Below are 27599 nucleotides of genomic sequence, written 5' to 3'. Positions count from 1 at the left end.
TGCAGAGCGACTTGGATAGGTTAGGTGAGTGGGCAAATGCATGGCAGATAAAGTATAATGTGGATAAATGTGAGGTTGTCCACTTTGGTGGTAAAAACAGAGAGACAGACTATTATCTGAATGGTGACAGATTAGGAAAAGGGGAGGTGCAACGAGACCTGGGTGTCATGGTACATCAGTCATTGAAGGTTGGCATGCAGATACAGCAGGCGGTTAAGAAAGCAAATGGCATGTTGGCCTTCATAGCGAGGGGATTTGAGTACAGGGGCAGGGAGGTGTTGCTACAGTTGTACAGGGCCTTGGTGAGGCCACACCTGGAGTATTGTGTACAGTTTTGGTCTCCTAACCTGAGGAAGGACATTCTTGTTATTGAGGGAGTGCAGCGAAGGTTCACCAGACTGATTCCTGGGATGGCGGGACTGACCTATCAAGAAAGACTAAATCAACTGGGCTTGTATTCACTGGAATTCAGAAGAATGAGAGGGGACCTTATGGAAACGTTTAAAATTCTGATGGGTTTAGACAGGTTAGATGCAGGAAGAATGTTCCCAATGTTGGGGAAGTCCGGAGCCCGGGGTCACAGTCTAAGGATAAGGGGTAAGCCATTTAGGACCGAGATGAGGAGAAATTTCTTCACCCAGAGAGTGGTGAACCTGTGGAATTCTCTACCACAGAAAGTTGTTGAGGCCAATTCGCTAAATATATTCAAAAAGGAGTTAGATTTAGTCCTTACTACTAGGGGGATCAAGGGGTATGGCAAGAAAGCAGGAATGGGGTACTGAAGTTGCATGTTCAGCCATGAACTCATTGAATGGCGGTGCAGGCTAGAAGGGCCGAATGGCCTACTCCTGCACCTATTTTCTATGTTTCTATGTTTCTATTACGGGGAAAGGGCAGAGGAGTGGGACTAACTGAAGTGCTCTTGCGGAGAGCCAGCACGGGATCGACAGGCCAAATGGCCTTCTTCTGTGCTGTAACCATTCTATGGTTCTATGATTAACTTGCGTCGCTACTTTTAATGATTTGTGTATCTGTTCCACCTCGCCCCCCATCCCCCGCTCCCTGATTCCCCTGCTCCTCTACCCAATTAAGACATTTATTTTCCAAGCAATGTGTGGCCTCCTTACTCTTCATACCAACATATACCACCTCACACTTACCAATATTGAAGTTCATTTACCATATACACACCCATTCTGCAAAATTATTAATGTCTTCCTCTATGTTGTCGCAGTCCTCGTCTGTATTAACTACATCCCCCAATTTAGTGTTGTCTGCATATTTTGAAATCGTGCTTCCAATTCCTGAGTCCACATCGTTTATATAAATGGTGAACAACAGTGCTGCCCTTCAACCAGTCTGAGTAATTACCTTTAACCCCTTGCTCTCTGTTTTGTAGCCATCTTGCTATGTATTCTGCTGCTCATCCTCTGACTCCACATGCTCTGAACTTAGTCATGATTCTACTATGCGGTACCCTATCAAAGGCCTTTTAAAAAACCAAATATATTACTGCACTAATCTTATGTATTACCCTTTCTACCCTTTCTGTTACTACTTCAAAGAATTCAATAAAGTTAGTCAAGCATGACCATCCCTTTTGAAATCCATGCTGACGACTCTTTATTATATTTTCAGTTTCGAGATGTTTTTTCTATTACATTTTGAGTAAGAAATCCATTATCTTTCCTGCCACTGACGTTAAACTAATTGGTTTATAGCTCCCTGGACTTGTTCTATTTCCCTTTTTAAATATAGGTATCACACTAGCTGTGCATTATTGCCTTTTCTAATGAATTTTTATCTATATGTAATGGTGCCTCTGCTATCGCTTCTCTAACTTCTTTTGGTTTGTGTGGATGCAAACATATGGACCAGGGGTTTTATTCTCTCTAAGTTTGATTAGTTTATCAGTTATATCCCCCCTTTCTATCTTAAATGTCTTTGGGCCGAAAATTTCGGCCTCGCAAAATTGGTTTTCTGGGCGTGATGCGCATGCGCCGAAAACCGGTTTTTCCGATCTGTCAAGATTTCTCCATACAGATCCTCTGCATCCCCGGGAGAAGGACATCTGCATGGGAGAGATTGGGCTATTTGCCCAACTCATGCCCAGTGAATGTCCTTCAAACTTTTACGCCTGGTGAAAGCAGGCACATAGCTTACTTTTGTTATGTATGCATGCCTGTTTACTGTGTGATGTATGTAACACTGTTATGCCACACTGAATGTACCCTTATACTGTACACACCTTACCTGTACACCAGAGGGTGCTTCTGCTGGAGACCGAAGGATTACCTGCAAACTGCAGGTAACCCAGTATAAAAAGGAACTCACAGCTTGTTGTCCTCACACAGGAGCTGCAAATAAAGGACTACAGGTCTACGCAGTTTAAGTATCATACCCTGCCTTGTGGAGTCATTACGAAAGGTGCCTACATACACGACAACTTTTACCAGGGTAACATTTGTAAAACACATAAAAATTAAATTAAACACTCATTTTTATATTAAAAACCCTGCCTATTAAGGTAAGTTTATTTTTAACACTATTAAAACACATGGCCCTGAAATCCCAATTCTTTCTTCCCACGGGCGTTCGACTCAATTCTAGAGAAAAGATACGCACTTACCTTTTGCTGCTGCGCCCACCAGCGATCTCGGTCCTGAGGCCTCCTCTCCTTGCGCAACGGAGCGCGTGCACGTCGGGAGCTGAAGCTGGAGTCACGTGGCACTGGGCAGCCAATCCAGGTACAGTATTTTCTCATTCATACTAATGGGAACTCCGTAAGTAGGAGTCCTCATTATTAGGATTGAGAACCCCCCCCCCCCCAACACCAAAACACCAATAAAAAATATCAAAATAACATTAATTTAAATTAAAGTTAATAAATGTCTTAGAAAAAATATGTATTTTTCCGATTTTTTTTTTTTAACATTTTTTAATTATGGTTTAAAATAAACTTACCTTAGTGGGCTGCGTTTTTAACTTTAAAATGTATTTTAAAAATTTTATTTTTCTATGTTTTTGTATGTTTTAAAACTCTTACGCTGGAAAAAGTAGGCTAAGCGCCTGCTTTTATCAGGCGCAAGAGTTTTATGGACATTCGCAGGGCAAGAGATGGGTAAATACCGCAATCTTGCCCATGTGAATGTCATGGCTGCCGAGATGTGTTGGATCGGAAAACCGGCTTTTGCGATGCCTTCCCAGGTCCATACACACTCTGTACGTACCCGGGGAGGCCGGGATTTCAGGGCCGTTTATTTTTAACACTTTTAAAACACAGTTAAAAAATTTCCAAAAAATATTTTTCTTTTCTAAAACATTTAATTTCAATTAATTTTCAATATGTGAGGTTTTTAATTTATTTATTATGCTGTGTTTCTGTGTTTTAAGGATTTTTCTCATTGATAGTAATGGGAGTCCGTACAAACAGAGCTCCTATTTTTAGCAATGAGAATACTGCATAGTGATTGGTGGTCCAGGCCCATGTGACTCCAGCTTGTCCGTACGTACCTGAAAGACATCTTCCCATGTGCTGGGCAGCGAATCTAGATCACCAGGTACTTTCGTAGATTTTTTTCGGGTTGGAGGCGTTCGTACGAAGGAAGCTCCGATTGCAATTTTCACCCCAATATCTTTTTTGATCTCTTCTAATGTCATGTCCACCATGTTAGTCTCTCTGGTCTCCCCAAGGTGTGTATCCCTTAGTGGCTCTATCCCGATCCTGATTTTTCTTTTGTTATTTACGTATCAGTAGAATTTCATTTTGTTATTCCTCTTTGCATCCCTAATTGTTTTTTGAGTGATTTTCTAACCTGTTCATGTTGAGGAAAGGTGTAAAGGCCTTCGAAAGGTTACAGAAATGGTTTTCCGGGATGTTACCCGGGACGAGCGACTTCAGTTATGAGGAGAGATTGGAAAAGTTAGGACTGTTCTCCTTGAAACAGAGAAGCTTAAGTGACTGAATAGAGATTTTCAAGATGATGAGATATTTTGTTGGAGTAGAGAGAGAATAACTATTCCCTCTGTCGAGAGGGTCAATAACCGGAGGCCATAGATTTAAAATCATTGGCAAAAGATCTAGATGGGAGATGAGGAAAACCTTTTTCACTCGGAGATTTGTCAGGATCTGAATGCTCTACCTGAACAGGTGGTGGAAGCAGATTCCATAAATAATTTTGAAAGGGAGTTGGACAGGGACTTGAGGAACATTAGAGGGTGACGGACAAAAAGCAGGGATGTGGGACTAAGCACAACTGTTCCAAGAGCCAGCACAGGCATGACGGGCCGAATGGCCTCCTTCCGTGCTGTAAGTGTCTATGGGCACGAATTTGGCCGCCAAGAAAAGGTCTCGATGTTTTCTGGGCGCACTCTCCTCCCAGCGAGTTTGGTGAGGCCCTCACGCCGGCTGGGAAAGACCGCTGGGGAGCGTCCACTGGCGTGCGCCGGTGTGCAACACCGACAAAAGTCCTCCCGCCCGCTCCCTCCCGAGATTGGTCCGGGCGGTCCTCCGCTCCAGCAGCAGAAGAGACCACCACGTGGAGGCAGGTCTTACCTTCATGCTCCAAGAAAAGGTCAGTGCACTTGTTTTCTTCACTTCTTTTAAAACAGTGATTTTGTTGGATAGGGTCCTCTGAAGGATTTGTAGTAGTTTTTTTTCATGTGTTGAAAATGTTTTATTTTTCCCGTTTCCCCCCCACCTACCACCTGGGCCCGACTCTATCTTCAGTGTTTACTTTTCCGAGGATCCCATTTGCTGCCCAGAATCCGACCTACCGCCCACTGCCGCCCAGAATCGACGTGCAAGGCCCGTTTTTTTCCCACATTTTTCTACCAAACATCCACCCAGAGTACCGTCAGGATCTTAGCGGTGCTTTCGATGGTACATGGGCGGAACTTAGGTTTGACCAAACTCGAGCCCTATGATTCTATGAGAACATGGATTCTGCAGCAAGACTGTGTGTAGTTGAGGAACACCTGCTACAGTAAATATTTTTTAAATACCCCTTTAATAATATTGGAAATGTTACTTTGCTTGCAAGCAGCTTATGCTCAGCCTTCAATAACTGCCACTGAATACCCAGCTGTCTCAACTGACTTTTCTCCTAGCCAGGGGAAAATTAACATAACTAATTACCATGGGGAAAGCTGTTTGGGAGAGGGAGCAAATACATGACTGCAGACTGGAGAGCAGCATCAGCACAATTCAGAATCCCTTCAGTAGAAACACTTACAAACCCGTTACAATACAAACCTACATAAGAACTTTCCAGTCACCACAATTGCCCAGAAATCCAGTGGAGAGGAAGGAAACTGTGGTGGAACTCGTTTCTGCCAATTGCTTGCTGTATTAAGGAACTTCTAACTTAGAGGATCCTTCAACTGCCTGCCTCTCTCATCCTTCCACTGTCACTTTTGGGGGCATGTCTGGTGACATCGTGGGCTCTCCATTAAAGGAGGCGTACCTAATGTACAGAGCCCAAAGTGCTACTTCCAAACAGCAATCTATCCCCAATCTAGGCTGACACTCCCAGTGCAGTGCTGAGGGAGTGCTGCACTGTCGGAGGTGCTGTCTTTCAGATGAGACGTTAAACCGAGGCCCCATCTGCTCTCTCAGGTGGACGTAAAAGATCCCATGGCACTATTTCGAAGAAGCGCAGGGGAGTTATCCCCAGTGTCCTGGCCTATATTTATCCCTCAATCAACATAACAAAAAAAGATTATCTGGTCATTATCACATTGCTGTTTGTAGGAGTTTGCTTGTGCGCAAGTTGGCTGATGCGTTTCATGCATTACAATAGTATGGGCAGGTACAGCAGGAGCAGCGAGGTCGGGGCGAGGGAGCAGCGAGAGATTGCAGAGTGATGTGATCGGGGCCCAGGAGAGGTATGAGTTGGGGGCCCAGGAGCGGCATGGGTCCAGGGGCAGCACGGGCCAGCCCACACTGCAATATGTGTGCACATTAGGTCCGTGCAGCAGAGCTGGTCTCCAGTTGTCTTGGTTAATCCTTGCCACTGGACCAAGACCAAGCTCTGTTAAGCCTGTGTGGTGGCTGGTGTGCAACGGTAAAAAAATTCGCACACAGGTATCTTCCACCCTTCAACATTTAGTTCAGGATCTAGAATATTAGGTCCTTCATTGAAACATCTGTGAACTCATTGAACTCATCTCTTTTTGGTGTGAAAGCAAGTCATCCTCGATACGAAGGACTGCCTAAGAAGAAGAAGATAACAGTGACTACAGTCCAAAAGTACTTCATTGGCTGTAAAGCGCTTTGAGATGTCCGGTGGTCGTGAAAGGCACGATATAAATGCAAGTCTTTCTTTCTTTCAGTGCACGCTCCGAATGCAGCAACAAGGAGGCGTACTGAAATCCCACCAGGTCCATGGGATCGGTGCCTCTGGAGTTCTCGGTACAGCCGCAAGTGTCTACTCCTAAGTGTCCCCGTTCTCAGGATTTGCACTCAAGCACTGTGGGGCTAATTGTATATTCCAGGGATTAATGCGAAAGCAGGGTGATATCGGTTATATCAATAAAATCACAAGGAGCCTAAAACAAATATGGGTGCTGCAACTCCGAAATAGAAGAGAAATAAACAAAATCTATTTAGAAACATTTGGATGCCTGCCAGTATAAGCCCCATTGCTCTTGCTATCAATCCCGCCCATCCCTATAGCTGCTGTCCAGCACTATACATCTCATTAAAATAAAATTAAACAAAATTGTTAAATTGCTGCAATGGACATATGTGAGTGCATGCACAGATGGTTTCAATCTTTTTAATGTAATTTTGAGAATGAGTTTAATACAGAATGGTAGCAGCCTGGGTTGCAGAGAGAAGGAATTGGCAGAGAGAAGGCAGATTGTATTTAATGGAGCTGTCTGGCAGTATAAATGGGGTTAGGCAGCAGTAGTTTATCTAACTAGTGAGTCTGGAATATAGCATAAACGTGTTATCACTCTGACTCCTTTCTCAGGCATGAGAAATGGTGTTGCTGCATCTTTGCATGCTGTGAAATGCTCCAAAATGCAGAACCGTGGAAGAAACTGTGCAGAAGGGAAGAGAATTGAGATAGATGAACGGCTAGTGGGATTATTTCAAGTGGGAAAAGTCGACACAGAGACTTAGACAGATGTAGGCAAGCTAGGTTTCCAGAGTCTGTGCAGTAAACACAAATGTTCTGAGGGGTGGAGAGCTGATTAGCATCTGAAGCCCATCTACTACAAGAGCTGTAATTACCATCAAGCCGACTAAATACAAGTGGGATAAGAACAGGCAGCATTTTGAGTGATAATATAGAACTAAATTGGCAAACCAATTTAAGTTCAGGGAGGAAAGGGTTGATCTGTTCCTCCAAACTGACAATGATACAATCATAGCAATGACAGCACAGAAAGAGGCCATTCAACTCCGTGCACCTGTGCCAGTGCTAACTTTTTAACTGGCATTACTTTTTCCCCAGGGAAACTTTCTGTTTTTGAGCGTTTGTGTGAGTTGGGGCATGGCAAATGGAGCGGGGAAACCTGAAATGTGCTGACTCCCAGATCTGTCATATTCCACCCCATAACTCACATGTTATTTTCCCACCCCACAGCCTGCAAAGCACACTCTGCGGAAGGGAGAGTGGGATGGGGACAGGGACGGGGACTTGGTCAATGAAGCGCTGTTGCAAAAGAACTGAAGAAAGGAAGCAGTGAGAGGGGCTGTGATGGTAGGAGGCAAGAGGTAAGTAATGGCCACCTCTCCGTCTCCCAGACCATCCAGCCCAGCACAATGTGAAGCTGGGCTAATACCAAGCCCATTTTTAATTTTTTGGCCGGCAGTATTTAGGAGCTTTTGCCTCTTTATAACAGTCGCTCCATCCCTTCGAGTGCTGCAATGAGTTCCCTGCTACAGCATCACACTATGTTTTTCTCTGGCAGTGGTGGGACAATTACTAGGTGCTCACTCTGCATATTTAATTGACACCAACTCAGGAAAATAGGTTGCGGTAATGGTAAGGTGGGGCCATCGAGAGGGGGTCCTGCCAGTCGCTAACTCGCCTAGGGGAAAACTGACGGGATTGGATTAGCTGCCCGCTTTACTTTCCATTGAACTCTGGCCTCATGGCCAGCCTAAAATCGTTTTTCCCCAGCATTGGTGGCTGTCCCTTCACCATATAGGCTCTAAGCTATGGCCGTTCCTCCCTAAACCTCTGCACTGCCTCTCCTCTTTAAAACCATCCTTAAAACCCACCTCTTTGACCAAGGTTTTATTCACCCCTCCTTTGGCTCAGCGTCAATGTTTGTCTAATGATTCTTCCATGAAATATCTTGGGATGTTTTTCTATATCAAAGGTGCTTTACCAATGTAAGTTGTTATTGTAGTTGAGTGACGATTGTAGGAAAGTGTGTGCATATTGGATGGAGATGGCTGTGCTTGCTTGTGATGCCACCTGTTTGCTGGTAAATCCTGTCAAAGCCCAGACATGAATGATAACTACTTGGGTGAGGTATCAGAGGATGACCTACACCCCGTGACACCCAACAAGGATTCAATGCCCTTATCTGCACACAATGATATCAACATACCACAGAATCATTTAGCATTTGAGAAAGAAATGCAATGCTTAGTATTCATGAAATTAAAAGGAATTTTTCAGCATTCTTCAATATGGTGACTCCAACATACTTTGTCGTGAAGCAGTAGGACATGAGTCTATACTTCCCTCTTGCTGTATTAAGCAATGCCATAACAGTATACATACAAGAATGGATTGATCTGACTATGGTTGGAGATTTCATCCGAGCTACCTCCGCCGTACCTCTGCTGGAAGTGCGGCAGAAAGCCAGTTTACTCACAGTCGGGGTTTCCGTCACTCTTGCAACAAAGTTACAGTAGCATAGCAAAGCAGCTCTTGAGGAAATTCCTCTGATTTTCCTTCTCTCCCTCCGGGGATCACCTACCTTCCCACGATGGCACACTGCGTTCGGGAACTTACCATGTGAGGTAATGTGGACATCAATCTATTTCTTACTATTCTGAGGCGCAGCATATTGACCATTCAGGGTGCTACCCACTAAAGCAAATAAGAGACGCACGCTGGGATTTCCTTGGGGTTTCTCCCGATTGGCCACCGTAACTTCGGTGAATACCTGTTTTACATGTCTATCCGGGTCTCACCCCGACCTGTCACAAAGTTATTGGGAGAATCCCTGAGGGAATTCCTGGGGTAGATTTCGACATATTACTTTCTTTACAAAATCAGAAATGTTCATGTGCAGCAAGTCAATGTCTACAAGTCAAATCTATTCGAATGAAATGAAACAACTGAAACCCTATTTTCAAAAGCTTTTGAATGCTCTCTTTACGAGCTGATTTGTAACGTTAATAAAATCAATCCTCTGATTTTCTCTCTGTTCAATTATACCACTCTGCATTGTTTCCCTTACCCTCACTTGACTTCTCAGAGTAATCTTGATCTGGTGCAGCAGTCCCAGTGATCAGGGAGAGATCCTGTGGCGTCGCAATCACCCAACCTGCCAATCCATCTTCACCATCGGAAGAATATTCCAACTCGCACGCTGTCTCGAAATCGCAGTCGAATTCTGAAACAATATAAATAAGGTGCACATGAACCATCTTACAAGAAGAAATGACATGGCAAAGAAGAACTTGAAGTGTCCCGAGATGTTTCATCAGAGTCTTTAGCGCAGACCTTTCCAGGAATTGAGCTAGCCCGAAAAACCACCCATTGCGGGCGACGTTTCTTCTGGTTGATTTGTGCTTGTGACACCTTGGACACAGTAGGAAGGTTTCCCCTGCCTATTAGCGCTAGTGAAGTTGCAATTCTATTATTTTAGAATACTTTTCAAATGTTGCTAGAATATGAATATAAAAAATCGTCCTGCTGTGTTTACCCTGTTTATGACAAAGCAGCAAGAGGACACTTTGTCCCATGGTCGTCAGAACACAGCAGAAAATTCAAAATTGTGATCAAAACCATTATAAAGATTGGAGTAAAAAGCGATTTAGCACCTCAAAATGCCAGTTCGGCTCAGAGAGAAAGCAAGAACTGTCGATTCCTCTTGGTGGAGAAGACGAGGTTCAAACTGAAGTCACCAGATTTATGGCTACCACAAGTTATAAGGCTACAGTACAAAGCCTGCTTTAGTATAATCACTTATAGCCTGTCCCCACATAGGAGTGTTAACTGTCAATGGAGAAGGAGAGTGTAGGGAGAGTACTTTCTTTTCCAAATATATCCCATTTTTATAGAAGAAATTAATATTCTTATCAGATACTTCTTCAACAATCTTCTTCAAAAATGCTAACTTTATTCTAGCATGGAACATTACCTAAATGCTCCACCCTTGTTAGCCAGTGATATCAATTATGGGGAATGTCCCCGTGTGTCCCAGAAAATCCATTGCAAAAAGTAGGTCTGCAACTTCAAACCAACCAGTGGCTCAGTGGGTAGCACTCTCGCCTCTGTCAGAAGGTTGTGGGTTCAAGTCCCACTCACAAAACAATCTAGGCTGACACTCCAGTGCAGTGCTGAGGGAGTGCTGCACTGTTGGAGGTGCCGTCTTTTGGATGAGACATTCAACCGAGGCCCCGTCTGCTTTCTCAAGTGGACGTAAAAGATCCCATGACACTATTTTGAAGAAGAGCAGGGGAGTTATCCCCAGTGTCCTGGCCAATATTATCCCTCAATCAACATAACAAAAAAACAGATTATCTGGTCATTATCACATTGTGGTTTGTGGGAGCTTGCTGTGCACAAATTGTCTGCTGCGTTTCCTACGTTACAACAGTGACTACACTCAAAAGTACTTCTTTGGCTGTGAAGTGCTTTGAGATGTCTGGTGGTCATGAAAGGCGCTATATAAATCCAAGTCTTTCTTTTTTCTTTCAACCTGAGGACTCCTCTGAAGCCGGCTGGCCCCAGGAAGCCGTGGTATAGGATGTGAAATGTGTACTCCCATCAATTAGTATGGTTTCCTAGAGCAGGTAACTCTAGCACAGTATTTAGGGCCTGGCAGTCACCGTTGTTCAATTGACAGTTCCTCTGGGAAACTGTAATCAATCTCAACAGAGAAGCCCAGTAGAATGGAAGACCCTCACAGGGAGAGACTGATGTTTTTAAAAATGTCAAAAAAAGAAGATTTTTCTTTCCTCGTCCAACACTTTAATTCCCCTTTAAGCTGCTAGTGATTATATATATAAAATGATTGTGTTTCAAAAATAATTTGTCGACTGAGGGCGTATTGCTAGACAGCAGCACTGCATTCCTTTCAATCTGAAGAGTGACCTTTTGAGTGAGGACCTGCAGGATGACTGACACCCATGGAACCAGCAAGGAGTGTTGAGGCTGTTTTGCATTTCCAGCAATTATCAGATCGATAGAGGCTGGTGCATTCACTCCTCACATCCAATGCAGTCGGTGGGAGGCCGGCTCAAATTTGTGGTCAGACCTCATTAACATCACCATCATCATCATAGGCAGTCCCTCAGAATCGAGGAAGACTTGCTTCCACTCTTAAAGTGAGTTCTCAGGTGACTGAACAGTCCAATGCGGGAATTACAGTCTCTGGCACAGGTAGGACTGACAGTGGTTGAGGGAAAGGGTGGGTGGGGAGCCTGGTTTGCCGCACGCTCCTTCCGCTGTATGCGCTTGGTTTTTGCATGCTCTCGACGATGAGACTCGAGGCGCTCAGCGCCCTCCCGGATGCAGTTCCTCCACTTTGGATGATCTTTGGCCAGGGACTTCCAGGTGTCGGTGGGGATGTTGCACTTTATTTGGGAGGTTTTGAGGGTGTCCTTGAAATATTTCCTCTGTCCACCTTTGGCTCATTTGCCGTGAAGGAGCTCCGAATAGAGCGCTTGCAACGGTGCCCTGTCAAATTATTCAGCAGCAATATTGCTGCAATATACAACCTGCAGTATTATTCACAATTCTCTTACTCTCTGTACAGGTCAGCACTACCCTACTGTAATCCCACCATGGTCAATCTTTTCCTCCACCTCCTCCAATGCCTCCCCTCCAATCACAGAAAGGATACTTTGCTGCACCTTTTGCTCAACAGCTGCTGCTGCCCTCACAACGACATCCCCTCTTGGCCACATTTCTGCTTCGTCTCAACTATGTAATTTGACCCCAATTTGCATATATTAATGAAGCCCCCGCCTGTTTTCTGTGCAAACTCTGGACACCTAAATCCAGAGCCCGAAAATTGGAATGGCAGACCTCCAGCATTAAGTCAGTGGATCAATTCCCCACCCCCGTGATTCTGATCCCACCACTGCCCCACTTTCAGATGTAAGTGAGGCGATAGCAAGACGGAAATCGCTCCCAATGTCTTTGGATGGGGAGGGGGTGACAAATCGGGAAACCTCTGCCTTTGTTTCATATAGGTCCAGAAATCCCGGTTTCTCCTTCCCACGAGCATTTGACTGGATTCTGGAAAAAAGAAGCGCACCCACCATAAGCTGCTACACCCATGCGAGATCCAGGTCCTGAGGCCTCCCCTGACTGCGCGTCGCAGCGCGTGCATGTCGTGACGTGCGCAAGCCTGGAGCTAGAGTCACGTGGCTCTGGGCAACCAATCAGGTACAGTATATTCTCATTCATAATAATGGGAACTCTGTATGTTGGAATTCCCATTATTATGAATGAAAAACAGCCCCCAAAACACACAACCAATAATAAAAATAGCAAAAATGCACAAGATAATTTTATTAATTTAAATTAAAGCTATTTATGTATTTAAAATATATATATTTTTCCGATTGAAAAAAAAGTTTTTTTAGTTATGGTTTAAACTAAACTTACCATAGTGAGGAGGGTTTTTAACAATAACATGTGTTTTTAAAATTTTATTTTACAATGTTTTTGTGTGTTTTAAAACTCTTACGCCTGTAAAAGTAGGCTATGCGCCTGCTTTTATCAGACGCAAGAGTTTTGAGGCATTTTGCTGGGCAAGATTTGAGTAAATATTGCAATCTTGCCCAACAACTGTCCTCGCTCCTGAGATGCAGAAGATCAGTCAAGCTCCAGCTCGACAGATCGGAAAAGCCGGTTTTCAGCGCATGCGCATTGTGCACTGAAAATGGGCTTTCCCAATGCCTTCCCGGGTCCGTACACACTCCGTACGAACCCGGGAGGCCGGGATTTCAGGGCCATGGTTTATAAAATAGCTAGAGTTAAAATGGAAACCATCTACCCTCACCAAAATCTAAAATGGATGACTGCAAACGCTGCTTGTATGAGGAAACCATCATATACTTGGGTACGGAAACCGAGTCAAAAGCAGTTTTGATGGCTGAAACAGTTTATTTGAAATGTTAATATAAGTGGATTGACAGATATTGATGTAGACAGTCCTAATCTCTCTGGATGCTGAGTCATTATGGGAATCCAATATCATCATCTGGGGAAATGCATGAATTAAAGGGCAGTATCCAGACCTTGATATCTGACTTAACAAGGTGCAAGATCTGTTAAACTCTCTTATTTATTTCACTTGAAAAGAAAGCCGATGGCTTAACACACAGTTTGGGCTTCCAAGCTTTAAAGGCCCGATTGTAACTCGGGGTGGGAGTCAGGCGGGCGGGTGATAAACCGCAGCATCACCTGCGATTGTCTAGACTGTCACTGTTGTACTATCTCTTATCCTTTCCCGAAGTCAATCATAGCACAATGACACCTTCAAAGAGGATTTGGAACGAGACTCCAACATATAAAAATGTAACCCAGAGGAGTCAGTGAGTCAAGATTTCCAATAGGTAAAAAGGGACTAAGGATGGTCTGTCAAAGTTAAGAGGTGGTACCTGCTAGTAGGGCTAACATTTTAACCAAAAATGCAAGAGATATGCTTTTGTCCTCATTGCATTGTTTTCTGGGTGGAAAATGGAGGCAAACTGGACCAAGTTCAAGATGAAGGCAAACTGGACCAATATCAACATCCCACACCTGCACGAGGGACACCACTATATTGGCACAGGCTGCTTGTCAAACGTCCCTGGTGCTTGCCTGCCTGAAATAGGTGTTAAGCCCCTTGCATATACAAATAAGGGAATGTTTGAAGACCCCTGTCGGAAATGTGTTGAACTGGAGTGGAGTGGCGCACCAGGCCTGCTTTGCTCAGGATTACGAGTTCTACGCACGGTCTAAACAGGTTACAGCTGAAAGAGAACGCTGGAGGCCACAACAAAGTATTTTTTTCTATACTTGGCTTCATGTGCAGCAGGAGTGAGAATCGTGCAGACTATTACATAATAACAATCACGCACTTTGCTCCAGTGGGTCAGAATTACAGAGTGCTGAGTTCCAGCAGCGCCTTTAGGTACCTGATTAGTACAGGGTAGTTCAGGGATTGTTAGCAACGGGGCAAATTAATGGGCTTTAAACAAAACACTTTACAGTATAAACCGCCCTGTGAGTATAGCGGACAAATTGCGTTAGTACGAACACGTCCGTTATAAGCGGTGGGGACTGTACTGAAAAGGGAATGGTTTACTCTATGACACAAACCGGCATTATTGAATGTGATTTTAAGATGCAGTGCTGCATTGTATCTCAATAGCCATTTCACAGTTTTATTTTAGTTCTTTTAAATATTGATGAAGTTTGCATGAATTGAAGAAGTCTAGGGGGAAATTCGCTCGCACCTCTGTTGCGGCATTAATCCGGGCGGAGCGGTAAATATTGCGCCGGCAAATGGATTCTGTCTGCTGCTGCAAAATTCATCAGCTGGACCCTGGGTGAGGAGCGGAGTGCTAAGGGAGGCATCCAGACCTCTTTAAGGGCGCTAGGCCGGCTGAGCAACTGAAAATCCCGAGCTAAACAACCGGCCTCGGAGCGCTCTAAGAGAGGCCTCGAGTGCAAAAGAAAAACCTGAAAAAAAGCAACAAAAACATTCCCACTACATAAATCACGCCACCTCAATGAAAATCTCAAAAAATAAAAAATAAAAAACAATCACACTTCCCTGAGGTCGACATTACTTACCTCGCTGTGGCCGCTACAGCTTGGAACGTCAGCCACAAAATACAATCAAGCAGCTTCAGCATGGTTTTGTGAAAGGGAAATCGTGTTTGACAAATTTGCTGGAGTTCTTTGAGGATAAGAACATAAGAACATAACAAATAGGAGCAGGAGTAGGCTATTTGGCCCCTCGAGTCTGCTCCGCCATTCAATAAGATCATGGCTGATCTGATCATGGACTCAGCTCCACTTCCCTGCCCACTCCCCATAACCCTTTGCTCCCTTATGGTTCAAAAATCTGTCTATCTCCATCTTAAACATATTTAATGACCCAGCCTCCACCACTCTCTGGGGCAGAGAATTCCACAGATTTACAACCCTCTGTGAGAAGAATTTCCTCCTCATCTCAGTTCTAAATGGACGACCCCTTATTCTGAAATTATGCTCCCTAGTTCTAGATTCACCCATGAGGGGAAACATCCTCTCTGCATCTACCCTGTCGAGCCAACTCAGCATCTTATATATTTCAATAAGATCACCTCTCATTCTTCTAAACACCAATGAGTATAGGCCCAACCTGCTCAACCTGTCTTCATAAGTCAACCCCTTCATCTCAGGAATCTACCTTATCTGAACTGCCTCCAATGCAAGTATATCCCTCCTGAAATAAGGAGACCAAAACTGTACGCAGTACTCCAGGTGTGGCCTCACCAATACCCTGTACAGTTGTAGCAGAACTTCTTTGCTTTTATACTCCAACCCTCTTGCAATAAAGGCCAACATTCCATTTGCTTTCCTGATTAGTTGCTATACCTGCATACTAACTTTTTGTGTTTCATGCACAAGGATTACCAGGTCCCTCTGTACTGCAGCATTTTGTAATCTCCCTTCATTTAAATAATAATTTGCTTTATTATTTTTCCTGCCAAAGTGGATAACCTCACATTTTCCCACATTATACTCCATCTGCCAAATATTTGCCCACTCACTTAGCCTGTCTATATCTCTTTGCAGATTCTTTGTGTCCTTCTCACAACTTGCTTTCCCACCCACCTTTGTATCATCAGCAAACTTGGCTACATTACACTCGGTCCCTTCATCCAAGTCATTAATATAGATTGTAAATAGTTGAGGCCCCAGCACTGATCCCTGTGGCACCCCACTAGTTACCGTTTGCCAACTGGAAAATGACCCATTTATCCCAACTCTGTTTTCCGTTAGCCAATCCTCTATCCATGATAATATATTACCCCCAACCCCTGGAGCTTTTATCTTGTGGAGTAATCTTTTATGTGGCACCTTATCGAATGCCTCCTAGAAATCCAAATCCACCACGTGCCCTTTATCCACCCTACTCGTTACATCCTCAAAGAACTCCAGCAAATGCGTCAAACATGATTTCCATTTCATACAATCATGCTGACTCTGCTTGACTGTATTAAACTTTTCCAACTGTCCTGCTACTCCTTCCTTAATAGGTCCATGCAGCAGAGCTGGTCTCCAGTCGTCTTGGGTAATCCTTGCCACTGGACCAAGACCTAGCTCTGTCAAGCCCGTGTGATGTGCAACGGCCACCACATGTTAAAAAAATCCACGCATAGGCATCTTCCACCCTTCAGGATATAGTTCAGCTCCTTCATAGAAACACCTGTGAACTCATCCTTTTTTGGCATGGAAGCAAGTCATCCTCATTTCGAGGGACTGCCTATGAGATGAGGGATGATGAATAATGGACTCCTCAGCATTTTCCCAATGACAGAAGTTAGGCTAACTGGTCTACAGTTTTCTGCTTTCTGTCTCCTTCCTTTTTTAAATAGGGGCGTTACATTTGCGGTTTTGCAATCTGCTGGGACCTCTCCAGAATCCAGGAAGTTTTGGTAGATTACAACCAATGAATCCACTATCTCTGCAGCCGCTTCTTTTAAGACCCTAGGACGCAGGCCATCAGGTCCAGGGGACTCGTCCACCTTTAGTCCCATTATTTTACCGAGTACTTTTTCTTTAGTGATAGTGATTGTTTTAAGTTCCTCCTTCCCTATAGCCCCTTGATTATCTATTATTGGGATGTTTTTAGTGTCTTCTACCGTGAAGACCGATACAAAATATTTGTTCAAAGTCCCCACCTGTTCCCCATTATTAATTCCCCAGTCTCATCCTCTAAGGGACCAACATTTACTTTATCTACTCTCTTCCTTTTTATATACCTGTAGAAACTCTTACTATCTTTCTTGCTAGTTTACTCTCATAATCCATCTTCTCTCTCTTTATTATTTTTTCAGTCGTCCTTTGCTGATTTTTAAAAAATTCCCAATTCCCTGGCCTCCCACTAATCTTGGCAACATTGTATACCATTGTTTTCAATTTGATACCGTCCTTTATTTCCTTAGTTAGCTACGGATGGTTTTCCCTTCTCTTCAGGTCTTTCCTTCTCACTGGAATATATTTTTGTTGAGAATTATGAAATATCTCCTTAAATGTCTGCCACTGCTCATCAACCGTCTTACAATTTTATCTATTTTTCCAGTCCACTTTAACCAATTCTGTCATCATACCTTTGTAATCTCCTTTACTTAACATCAGGACTCTGGTTTGAGATCCAACTTTCTTTCCCTCCAACTGAATTTGAAATTCAACCATGCTATGATCGCTCTTTCCGAAAGGATCTCCTTTTTATCTCCTTACCTAAGAAAGGATATATTTGCCATAGAGGGAGTGCAGCGAAGGTTCACCAGACTAATTCCTGTGATGGCAGGACTGTTGTATCAGGAGAGATTGGATCGACTAGGCCTGTATTCACTAGAGTTTAGAAGAATGAGAGGGGATCTCATTGAAACGTATAAAATTCTGACTGGGTTGGATAGACTGGATGCGGGGAGAATGTTTCCCCTGGCTGGGAAGTCTAGAATAAGGGGTCACAGTCTCAGGATATGGGGTAGGAAATTTAGGACCGAGATGAGGAGAAGGTTTTTCACTCAGAGGGTGGCGAACCTGTGGAATTTTCTACCACAGAAGGCCGTGGAGGCCAAGTCACTGAATATATTTAAGAGGGAGATGGATAGATTTCTAGAAACAAAAGGCATCAAGGGGTATGGGGAAAAAGCGGGAATATGGTGTTGAGATAGAGGATCAGTCATGATCATACTGAATAGCGGAGCAGACTCGAAGGGCCAAATGGCCGACTACTGCTCCTATTTTCTATGTTTCTATGATCCTTTACTAAGAGATCATCTATTAATCTTGTCTCATGACACAGTACCAGATTTAAGATAGCCTGCTCCCTGGTTGGTTCCACAATGTACTGTTCAAGGAAATCATCCCGGATACACTCTATGAACTCTTCCTCAAAGCTACCCTGGCTAATTTGATTTGTCCAATCAATATGAAGATTAAAATTGCCCATGATTATTGCCGTACCTTTCTTACAAGCCTCCATTATTTCTTGATTTACACTCCGTCCAACAGTGTAGCTACTGTTAGGGGGCCTATAGACTACGTCCACCAGTTACTTCTTTCCCTTATTATTTCTTATCTCCACCCAATTCCATATCTTGATCTTCTGAGCCAATATCATTTCTTACTACTGCACTGATCTCATCCTTTACATTCAGAACTACCCCACCTCATTTTCCTTTCTGGCTATCCTTGCGAATTGTCAAATACCCCTGAATATTCAGTTCCCAGCCTTGGTCACCTTGCAACCACATCTCTGTAATGGCTATCAGGCTGACAAGATCGGTCCAAGTCAGCATGGATTTATGAAAGAGAAATCATGCTTGACAAATCTTCAAGAATTTTTTGAGGATGTAACTGGTAGAGTGGACAAGGGAGAATCAGTGGATGTTGTGTATTTGGACTTTCAAAAGGTTTTTGACAAGGTCCCACACAAGAGATTGGTGTTCAAAATTAAAGCACATGGTATTGGGGGTAATGTATTGACGTGGATAGAGAACTCGTTGGTAGACAGGAAGCAGAGAGTCGGGATAAACGGGTCCTTCTCAGAATGGCAGGCAGTGACCAGTGGGGTGCCGCAGGGTTCAGTGCTGGGACCCCAGCTATTTACAATATACAGCAATGATTTAGATGAAGGAATTGAGTGTAATATCTCCAAGTTTGCAGATAACACTAAGCTGGGTGGTGGTGTGAGCTGTGAAGAGGATGCTAATAGGCTGCAGAGTGATTTGGACAGGTTAGGTGAGTGGGCAAATGCATAGCAGATGCAGTATAACGTGGATAAATGTGAAGTTAACCACTTTGGTGACAAAAACATGTAGGCAGAATATTATCTGAATGGTGACAGATTAGGAAAAGGGGAGGTGCAACGAGACCTGGGTGTCATGGTACGTCAGTCATTGAAAGTTGGCATGCAGGTACAGCAGGCGGTGAAGAAGGCAAATGGCATGTTGGCCTTCATAGCTAGGGAATTTGAGTATAGGAGCAGGGAGGTCTTAATTCAGTTGTACAGGGCCTTGGTGAGACCTCACCTGGAATATTGTGTTCAGTTTTGGTCTCCTAATCTGAGGAAGGACATTCTTGCTATTGAGGGAGTGCAGCGAAAGTTCACCAGACTGATTCCCAGGATGGCAGGACTGACATATGAGGATCGACTGGGCCTGTATTCACTGGAGTTTCGAAGAATGAGAGGGAATCTCATAGAAACATATAAAATTCTGACGGGACTGGACAGGTTAGATTCAGGAAGAATGTTCCCGATGTTGGGCAAGTCCAGAACCAGGGGTCACAGTCTAAGCATAAGGGGTAAGCCATTTAGGACCGAGATGAGAAGAAACTTCTTCACTCAGAGAGTTGTTAACCTGTGGAATTCTCTATTGCAGAGAGTTGTTGATGCCAGTTCGTTAGGGAGTTAGATATGGCCCTGACGGCTAAAGGGATCAAGGGGTATGGAGAGAAAGCAGGAAAGGGGTACTGAGGTGAATGATCAGCTGTGATCTTATTGAATGATGGTGTCGGCTCGAAGGGCCGAAAGGCCTACTCCTGCACCTATTTTCTATGTTTCTATGTTCCTTAAACTGTTTATATCTATTTGTGCCATCAACTTATCTTTCTTGATACGTATGCTGCATGTATTCAGATAAAGAGATTTAAATTTTGTCTTTTTACCATTTTTCCCTACTCTGACCCCACTTTCTAATTCACTCTTATGTTTATACGCTCTGTCCCTTCCTGTCACACTCTGGTTATCATTACCCCAATCGCTACCCTGCACTATTGCCTTCTCCTTTCTCTTTGACTTTTTAAATTTCCACTTACCCACTATTTAGTTTAAAGCCCTCTCTCTCTACAGCCCGAGTTATTTGATTTGCCAGGACACTGGTCCCAGCACGGTTCAAGTGAAGCCCGTCCCAACAGAACAGCTCACTCTTTCCCCAGTACTGGTGTCAGTGTCCCATGAACCAAAACCCATTTCTCCCACACCAGTCTTTGAGCCACGTGTTTAACTCTCTGATCTTATTTCCCTATGCAAATTTGCTCGTGGCTCAGGTAGTAATCCAGAAATGATTACCTTTGTGGTTCTCCTTTTTAATTTAGCCCCTAGCTGCTCATACTCCCTCAGCAGAACCTTTTTCTTTGTCCTACCTATATCGTTGGTGTTATATATGTGGATTTGTATTTACTCTGTACAGCCACCAGAGGGCTCATCCCCTGGAGTCCCAAGAGATCCCATAATCCCTTGGGAGCACAGGTATTTCGGAAGGCTTCACAGGTTGGAGAGGCACTCTGGAGACCTGCAATAAAAGACTAAGGTCACACTTTACTTTGAGCTCACAGTGTTCAGTCTGACTCTTTCTCCATACACAACAGTTGGTAGCTATGTGGACCACAACAACTGGATCTTTCCCCTCCCACTCCAAGTTCCTCTCCAGCCCAGGGAGATGTCCTTACACAACCTTTGGGACTCAGGCTCTCGGCTGCAGAGAACAGCATCTATCCCCCTAATGATACTGTCCCCTATCATTACGTTTCTTTTTACTCCCCCCGCTTGATTGGCCCCCTGTACCACAGTGCTGTGGTCAGTTTGCTCATCCTCCCTGCAGTACCTGCTCTTGTCCACACAGGGAGCAAGAATCTCGTACCTGTTAGACAAGAGCAAGGGCAGCGGCTCCTCCATCACTCCATCCTGAGTCCCCATACCTTCCTCACTCATAGTCACACCCTCCTGTTCCTGACCACGGACCAAAGTTGAATTGATTAATCTATGGGGCATGACTGCCTCCTGGAATACAGCATCCAGGTAACTCTACCCCTCCCTGATGTGTCGCAATGTCTGCAGCTCGGATTCCAGCTCATCAACACGGAGCCGAAGTTCCTCGAGCTACAGACACTTGCTGCAGATGTGGTTACCGTGGACCTCAATGGGGTCAACCAGCTCCCATATACATCAGTAGTAACACATCGCCTGTCCTGCCATCTATAATGCATTTAATTAATTAAGTTTTCAAATTTTGAATGATTCGTTTTTAATCCCAGCTCTTAATTTAAACCAATGCCCAAGGAAAGAGAAAAATACTGATCAACCAATCACAAGGATGTAACGAGCAGGGTGGATAAAGGGGAACCAGTAGATATAATGCACTTGGATTTCCAGAAGGCAATCAATAAGGTGCCACATAAAAGGTTACTCCACAAGATAAGAGTTTCAGGGGTTGGGGGTAATAAGAACATAAGAAATAGGAGCAAGGGTAGGCTATACGGCCCCTCGAGCCTGCTCCGCCATTTAATACGATCATGGCTGATCTGATATATTAGCATGGATAGCGGATTGACTAACTAACAGAAAACAGAGAGTCAGGATAAATGGGTCATTTTCAGGTTGGCAAACAGTGACTAGAGGGGTGGCACAGGGATCAGTGCTGGGGCCTCAAGTATTTACTGTCACGGATGTACTTTTGGGATCACTAGCCACTAGATGACGTCACTGTTGGAGGCCATTGGGCTGCATGCACGTCTGTGCAGCTCAAGTATAAAATGCCAGCCATTTTTTATGCTAGGCACTTTGGGCCTTAATAAAGCAGAGCCAAGGTCTTGCAGTTAAACAGTACTCAGTCTAACAATTATTGCATACACAACATTTGGCGACGAGGCAACAAGACTCTTTGCATGCAAAAATGAGAGCACAATTGGATTGTTGGAGCGATTCGTGGAAAGAGAAGATTTGTGAGCCATTTGAGCCAGTTCTTAGTGGTCAACAAAATGGAGGAGGTCGGCGACGCAGATCGGCGCGGGGCAGTGTTCCTCACGGTTTGCGGTCCAAAAATTTATGGTCTGATAAAGAATCTACTCCTGCCTGTGAGTCCAACAGAAAAGACGTATGAAGAATTGTGTACACTGGTACAGGACCACCTTAAGCCAGACGAAGGCATTATCATCTCGAGATACAGATTTTACACACACGTTCGCTCAGAGGGCCAGAATGCGGCGGAATTCGTTGCAGACCTGAGATGTCTAGCGGGACCATGTATTTTCAGGGTAGTGTTGGCAGACATGCTGTGGGACTTCTTTGTAATCGGCATCAACCACGTAAACTACTGGCGTAAACTACTGGCGGTGGAGACTTTGGACTTGAACAGGGCCATCATGATCGCTCAGTCATGCATGACGACGGATAGAAGTCTAAAGCAGATATCAGTGAAAAATCGAAACTCGGCAAGTACTGTAAATATGATTGATCTGGCGTTTGGTAGAGCGACACATGGCAGGGCCTACCCGACTGCATACGCGAAACCTTGTGGCTGCCCAAAGTCTGCCAGTGGGAATGCATCCGATTTCTCTGTGTTGGCATTGTGGGGGAAATCACTGGCACCAGCAGTGCCGATTTAAGCAATATAGTTGCAAAGGCTGTCTGCGAGTGGGGCATCTCCAGTGTAAGTGTCCGCAGATGAGCAAGCGTGCTGCGACACACCACGTGGAAGTCAGACTAGCACGGATCCGGATACACAATCTGCGATACCAGAGGAGGAAGTGTATGGACTGTACTCGTTCCCAACTAAAAGCAAACCGATAATGATCAACGTGAAATTTAATGGGGTGCCGGTATCGATGGAACTGGACACGGGAGCGAGTCAATCGATAATGAGCCAAAGGGCATTTGATAAGTTGTGCGATACTAAGGCTGTGAGGCCCAGGCTGAGTCCAGTCAATGCCAAGTTGCGCATGTACACCAAATAACTCATAACGGTGATTAGCAGTGCCACAATTAAAATGTCGTATGACGGTGCGGTTCACGAGTTACCTTTATGGATTGTCCCAGGCAATGGCCCAATGCTGTTCGACAGGAACTGGCTTGAAAAAACTCAGATGTGATTGGAATGACATCAATGCATTGTCGTCGGAGAAAGATATATGTGCCCAAGTACTGAGCAAGTTCCGCTTGTTGTTCGAACCAGGTGTCGCAAATTCACAGGAGCCAAGGTGCAGATCTACGTTGACTCGGATGCAAGACCCATCCATCATAAAGCTCGGGCAGTTCGGTATATGATGAGGGAGAAGGTCAAAATCGAACTGGACAGACTCCAGCGTGAAGGGATCATATCACCGGTGGAATTTAATGAATGGGCCAGCCCCATTGTTCCTGGGTTGAAAAGTGATGGCACAGTCAGAATCTGTGGAGGCTACGATCAACAGAGTTTCGAAAGAGGATCAGTACCTGTAACCGAAGGCTGATGACTTGTTTGCAACGCTAGCCGGGGGGAAGTCATTCACCAAACTGCACCTGACGTCAGCCAACATGACACAGGAGCTGGTCGAGACGTCAAAGAGACTTACGTGCATTAACACGCATAAAGGACTGTTTATTTATCATAGGTGCCCTTTTGGAATTCACTCGGCTGCAGCAATATTTCAGAGGAACATGGAGAGCCTACTGAAGTCCGTTCCCAGATAACATCTATGTTCCAAGATGACATCCTGATCACATGTCATGACTCCGAGGAACATCTGAACATAGAAACATAGAAGATAGGTGCAGGAGTAGGCCATTCGGCCCTTCGAGCCTGCACCGCCATTCAATAAGATCATGGCTGATCATTCCCTCAGTACCGCTTTCCTGCTTTCTCTCAATTCCCCTTGATCCCTTTAGCCGTAAGGGCAATATCTAACTTCCTCTTGAATATATCCAATGAACTGGCATCAACAACTCTCTGCGGTAGGGAATTCCACAGGTTAACAACTCTCTGAGTGAAGAGGTTGCTCCTCATCTCAGTCCTAAATGGCTTATCCCTTATCCTTAGACTATGTCCCCTGGTTCTGGACTTTCCCAACATCGGGAACATTCTTCCTGCATCTAACCTGTCCAGTCCCGTCAGAATTTTATATGTTTCTATGAGATCCCCTCTCATCCTTCTAAACTCCAGTGAATACAGGCCCAGTCGATCCAGTCTCTCCTCATATGTCAGTCGTGCCATCCCGGGAATCAGTCTGATGAACCTTCGCTGCACTCCCTCAATAGCAAGAACGTCCTTCCTCAGATTAAGAGACCAAAACTGAACACAATATTCCAAGTGTGGCCTCACCAAGGCCCTGTACAACTGCAGTAAGACCTCCCTGCTCCTATACTCAAAACCCCTAGCTATGAAGGCCAACATACCATTTGCCTTCTTCACCGCCTGCTGTACCTGCATGCCAACTTTCAATGACTAACGTACCATGACACCCAGGTCTCGTTGCACCTCCCCTTTTCCTAATCTGCCGCCATTCAGATAATATTCTGCCTTCGTGTTTTTTGCCACCAAAGTGGATAACCTCACATTTATCCATATTATACTGCATCTGCCATGCGTTTGCCCACTCACCTAACCTGTCCAAGTCACCCTGCAGCCTTTTAGCATCCTCCTCACAGCTCACATCACCACCCAGCTTAATATCATCTGCAAACTTGGAGATATTGCACTCAATTCCCTCATCCAAATCATTAATGTATATTGTAAATAGCTGGGGTCCCAGCACTGAGCCCTGCGGCACCCCACTAGTCACTGCCTGCCTTTCTGAAAAGAACCCGTTTATCCCAACTCTCTGCTTCCTGTCTGCCAACCAGTTTTCTATCCACGTCAGTACGTTACCCCCAATACCATGTGCTTTAATTTTGCACACTAATTTCTTGTATGAGGCCTTGTCAAAAGCCTTTTGAAAGTCCAAATACACCACATCCACTGGTTCTCCCTTGTCCACTCTACCAGTTACATCCTCAAAAAATTCTAGAAGATTTGTCAAGCAGGATTTCCCTTTCATAAATCCATGCTGACTTGGACTGATCCCATCACTGCTTTCCAAACAACTTGGAAGAGGTTCTACATCTTCTGAAACACTCGAAGTGTGCCTTCATGGCACCAGAGGTCAAATTCCTGCTGATGGCATCAGGCCCATGGACGCGAAAATCAAGGCCATTAAGAATGCATCCAAGCCACAGAATGTGACGGAGCTGCCTTCGTTCCTGGGTCTACTCAACTACTTCGGTAACTTCCTACCTAAATTGAGCACCTTATTAGAACCACTGCACATGCTGCTAAGAAAAGGTGACAACTGGGTGTGGGGTGCATCTCACGACAGAGCTTTTGAGAAAGCCACTAATCTGCTTTGCTCTAACAAGCTGCTGGTACATTTTGACCCATGTAAACATTTAGTATTGGCCTGTGATGCTTCATCATATGGAATTGGTTGTGTACTCCAACAAGCTAATGAGTTGAGTAAACTTCAACCAGTCGCGTATGCTTCAAAAAGTTTGTCTAAAGCGGAAATAGCCTACAGCATGGTAGAGAAAGAAACACTAACCTGTGTTTATGGTGTTAAAAAGATGCATCAGAACCTGTTTGGTCTTTGGTTTGAACTGGAGACAGATCACAAGCCGCTCATTTCACTCTTCCCTGAAAACAAAGATATCAATACCAACGCTTCATTCCGCATCCAGAGGTGGGCGCTGACATTATCCGATTATGATTATGTCATTCGCCATAGACCTTGCACCGAGAATTGTGCCGATGCTTTGAGCCATCTGCCGTTGACCACACCGGAGGTGGAAACGCCACAACCGGCGGACCTATTGTTAGTTATGGATGCTTTTGAAAGTGAAGGAACCCCTGTCACGGCTCAACAAGTTAAGACCTGGACCAGCCAGGACCCGATTTTATCGGTGGTGAAGAGTTACACCCTCAAAACTGATTGGTCTGCCATACCCATGAAAATGTGCGAGGAGACCAAACCTTACATTCGTCGCAAAGACGGACTGTCTATTCAGTTGGATTGTATACTGTGGGGCAATCGTGTTGTTATGCTCAAGAAAGGGAGAGAGAAATCTGTAATGAGCTACATAGCACACATCCGGGTAAAGTGATGATGAAGGCCATCGCCAGGTCTCATGTATGGTGGTTGGGAATTGACTCCGAGCTGGAATCATGCGTGCATCAGTGCAGTACTTGCAGGCAGCTCAGCAAAGCATCAGCAGAATCGCCGCTGAGTCTGTGGTCATGGCCACCCAAACCATGGTCCAGGATCCACATAGACTTTGCAGGTCCCTTCCTGGGGAAGATGTTTTTAGTTGTGGTGGATGCAAAATTGAAGTGAATAGAGTGTATAATCATGTCATCCAGTACATCCACAGCTACCATTGAAAATCTCAGTGTCATGTTCGCGACACATGGTCTGCCCGACATCGTTGTTAGTGACAGCGGATCGTGCTTCACCAGTCAGGAGTTTCAAGAGTTCATGAAACTCAATGGTATCAAACATGTAAGGTCAGCAATTTTCAAACCTGCATTCAATGGGCAAGCAGAACGTGCTGTCTAAATCATAAAGCAGAGTATGAAGCGAGTAACTCAAGGGTCACTGCAGACCCGCCTGTCATGCATACTGCTGAGTTACAGGACAAGACCACACACGCTTATCGGGGTCTCGCCTGCTGAACTAATGATGAAGAGAGGTTTTAAGACCAAGCTATCTCTTGTACACCTTGACTTGAATAATCATGTTGAATATAGAAGTCAAAGTCAGCAAGGGTATCACCATCGCGCAGCTGTGTCACGCGATATTTCTGTAAATGATCCTGTATATGTTCTGAATTATGGTCAGGGTCCCAAGTGGATCGTTGGTACTTTCAGGGCCAAGGAGGGAAACAGAGTATTTATTGTCAAGCTCAAAAATGGGCAAACATGCAGGAAACATATGGATCAGACAAAGCTGCGGCACACAGATGAACCGGAACAGTCGGAGGAAGAGACAATCGACGACCAACCAATTTACCCCCAGTCATTAGAGGACTCAGTCGTCATCAGTGAATCGGGACTTTCAATCACTGACATGTTCAATGAAAATGGACTTTCAATCCCTGACGTAGCCATTTCCACTCCCACCAGGTCAGCCACCCAGCCACCAGTCACAACAGACTCTGAACACTCACCCAAGGCTGGAGTTGAACTGAGACGGTCAACCCGGGAGCGTAAAACACTGGACTATTCCAATTTGTAAAAGACTGTGTTAATATCTCAGAGGGGGGGTATTGTCATGTATGTACTTTTGGGATCACTAGCCACTAGATGGTGTCACTTTTGGAGGCCACTGGGCTGCACGCATGTGTGTGCTGCCCAAGTATAAAAGGTCAGCCATTTTGTATATTAGGTACTTTAG

General features: G+C 44.7%; 1 protein-coding gene across 1 annotated transcript in view; it reads right to left on the bottom strand.

Annotated features, from left to right (window-relative positions):
• LOC139272598 (ALK tyrosine kinase receptor-like) overlaps nt 1-27599 on the bottom strand; it is a 1661561-nt gene that overhangs the window by 1297696 nt on the left and 336266 nt on the right. The window contains exon 3 of the mRNA XM_070888679.1: nt 9433-9588. Coding sequence (XP_070744780.1) covers nt 9433-9588 — 156 coding nt within the window. The remainder of the gene's footprint in view (nt 1-9432; nt 9589-27599) is intronic.

This window comes from Pristiophorus japonicus, chromosome 9, assembly GCF_044704955.1.
Source record: "Pristiophorus japonicus isolate sPriJap1 chromosome 9, sPriJap1.hap1, whole genome shotgun sequence".
Lineage (NCBI taxonomy): Eukaryota > Metazoa > Chordata > Chondrichthyes > Pristiophoridae > Pristiophorus > Pristiophorus japonicus.
Note: the sequence above shows the minus strand (reverse complement) of the source record. Positions and strands in the feature narration are given on the sequence as shown.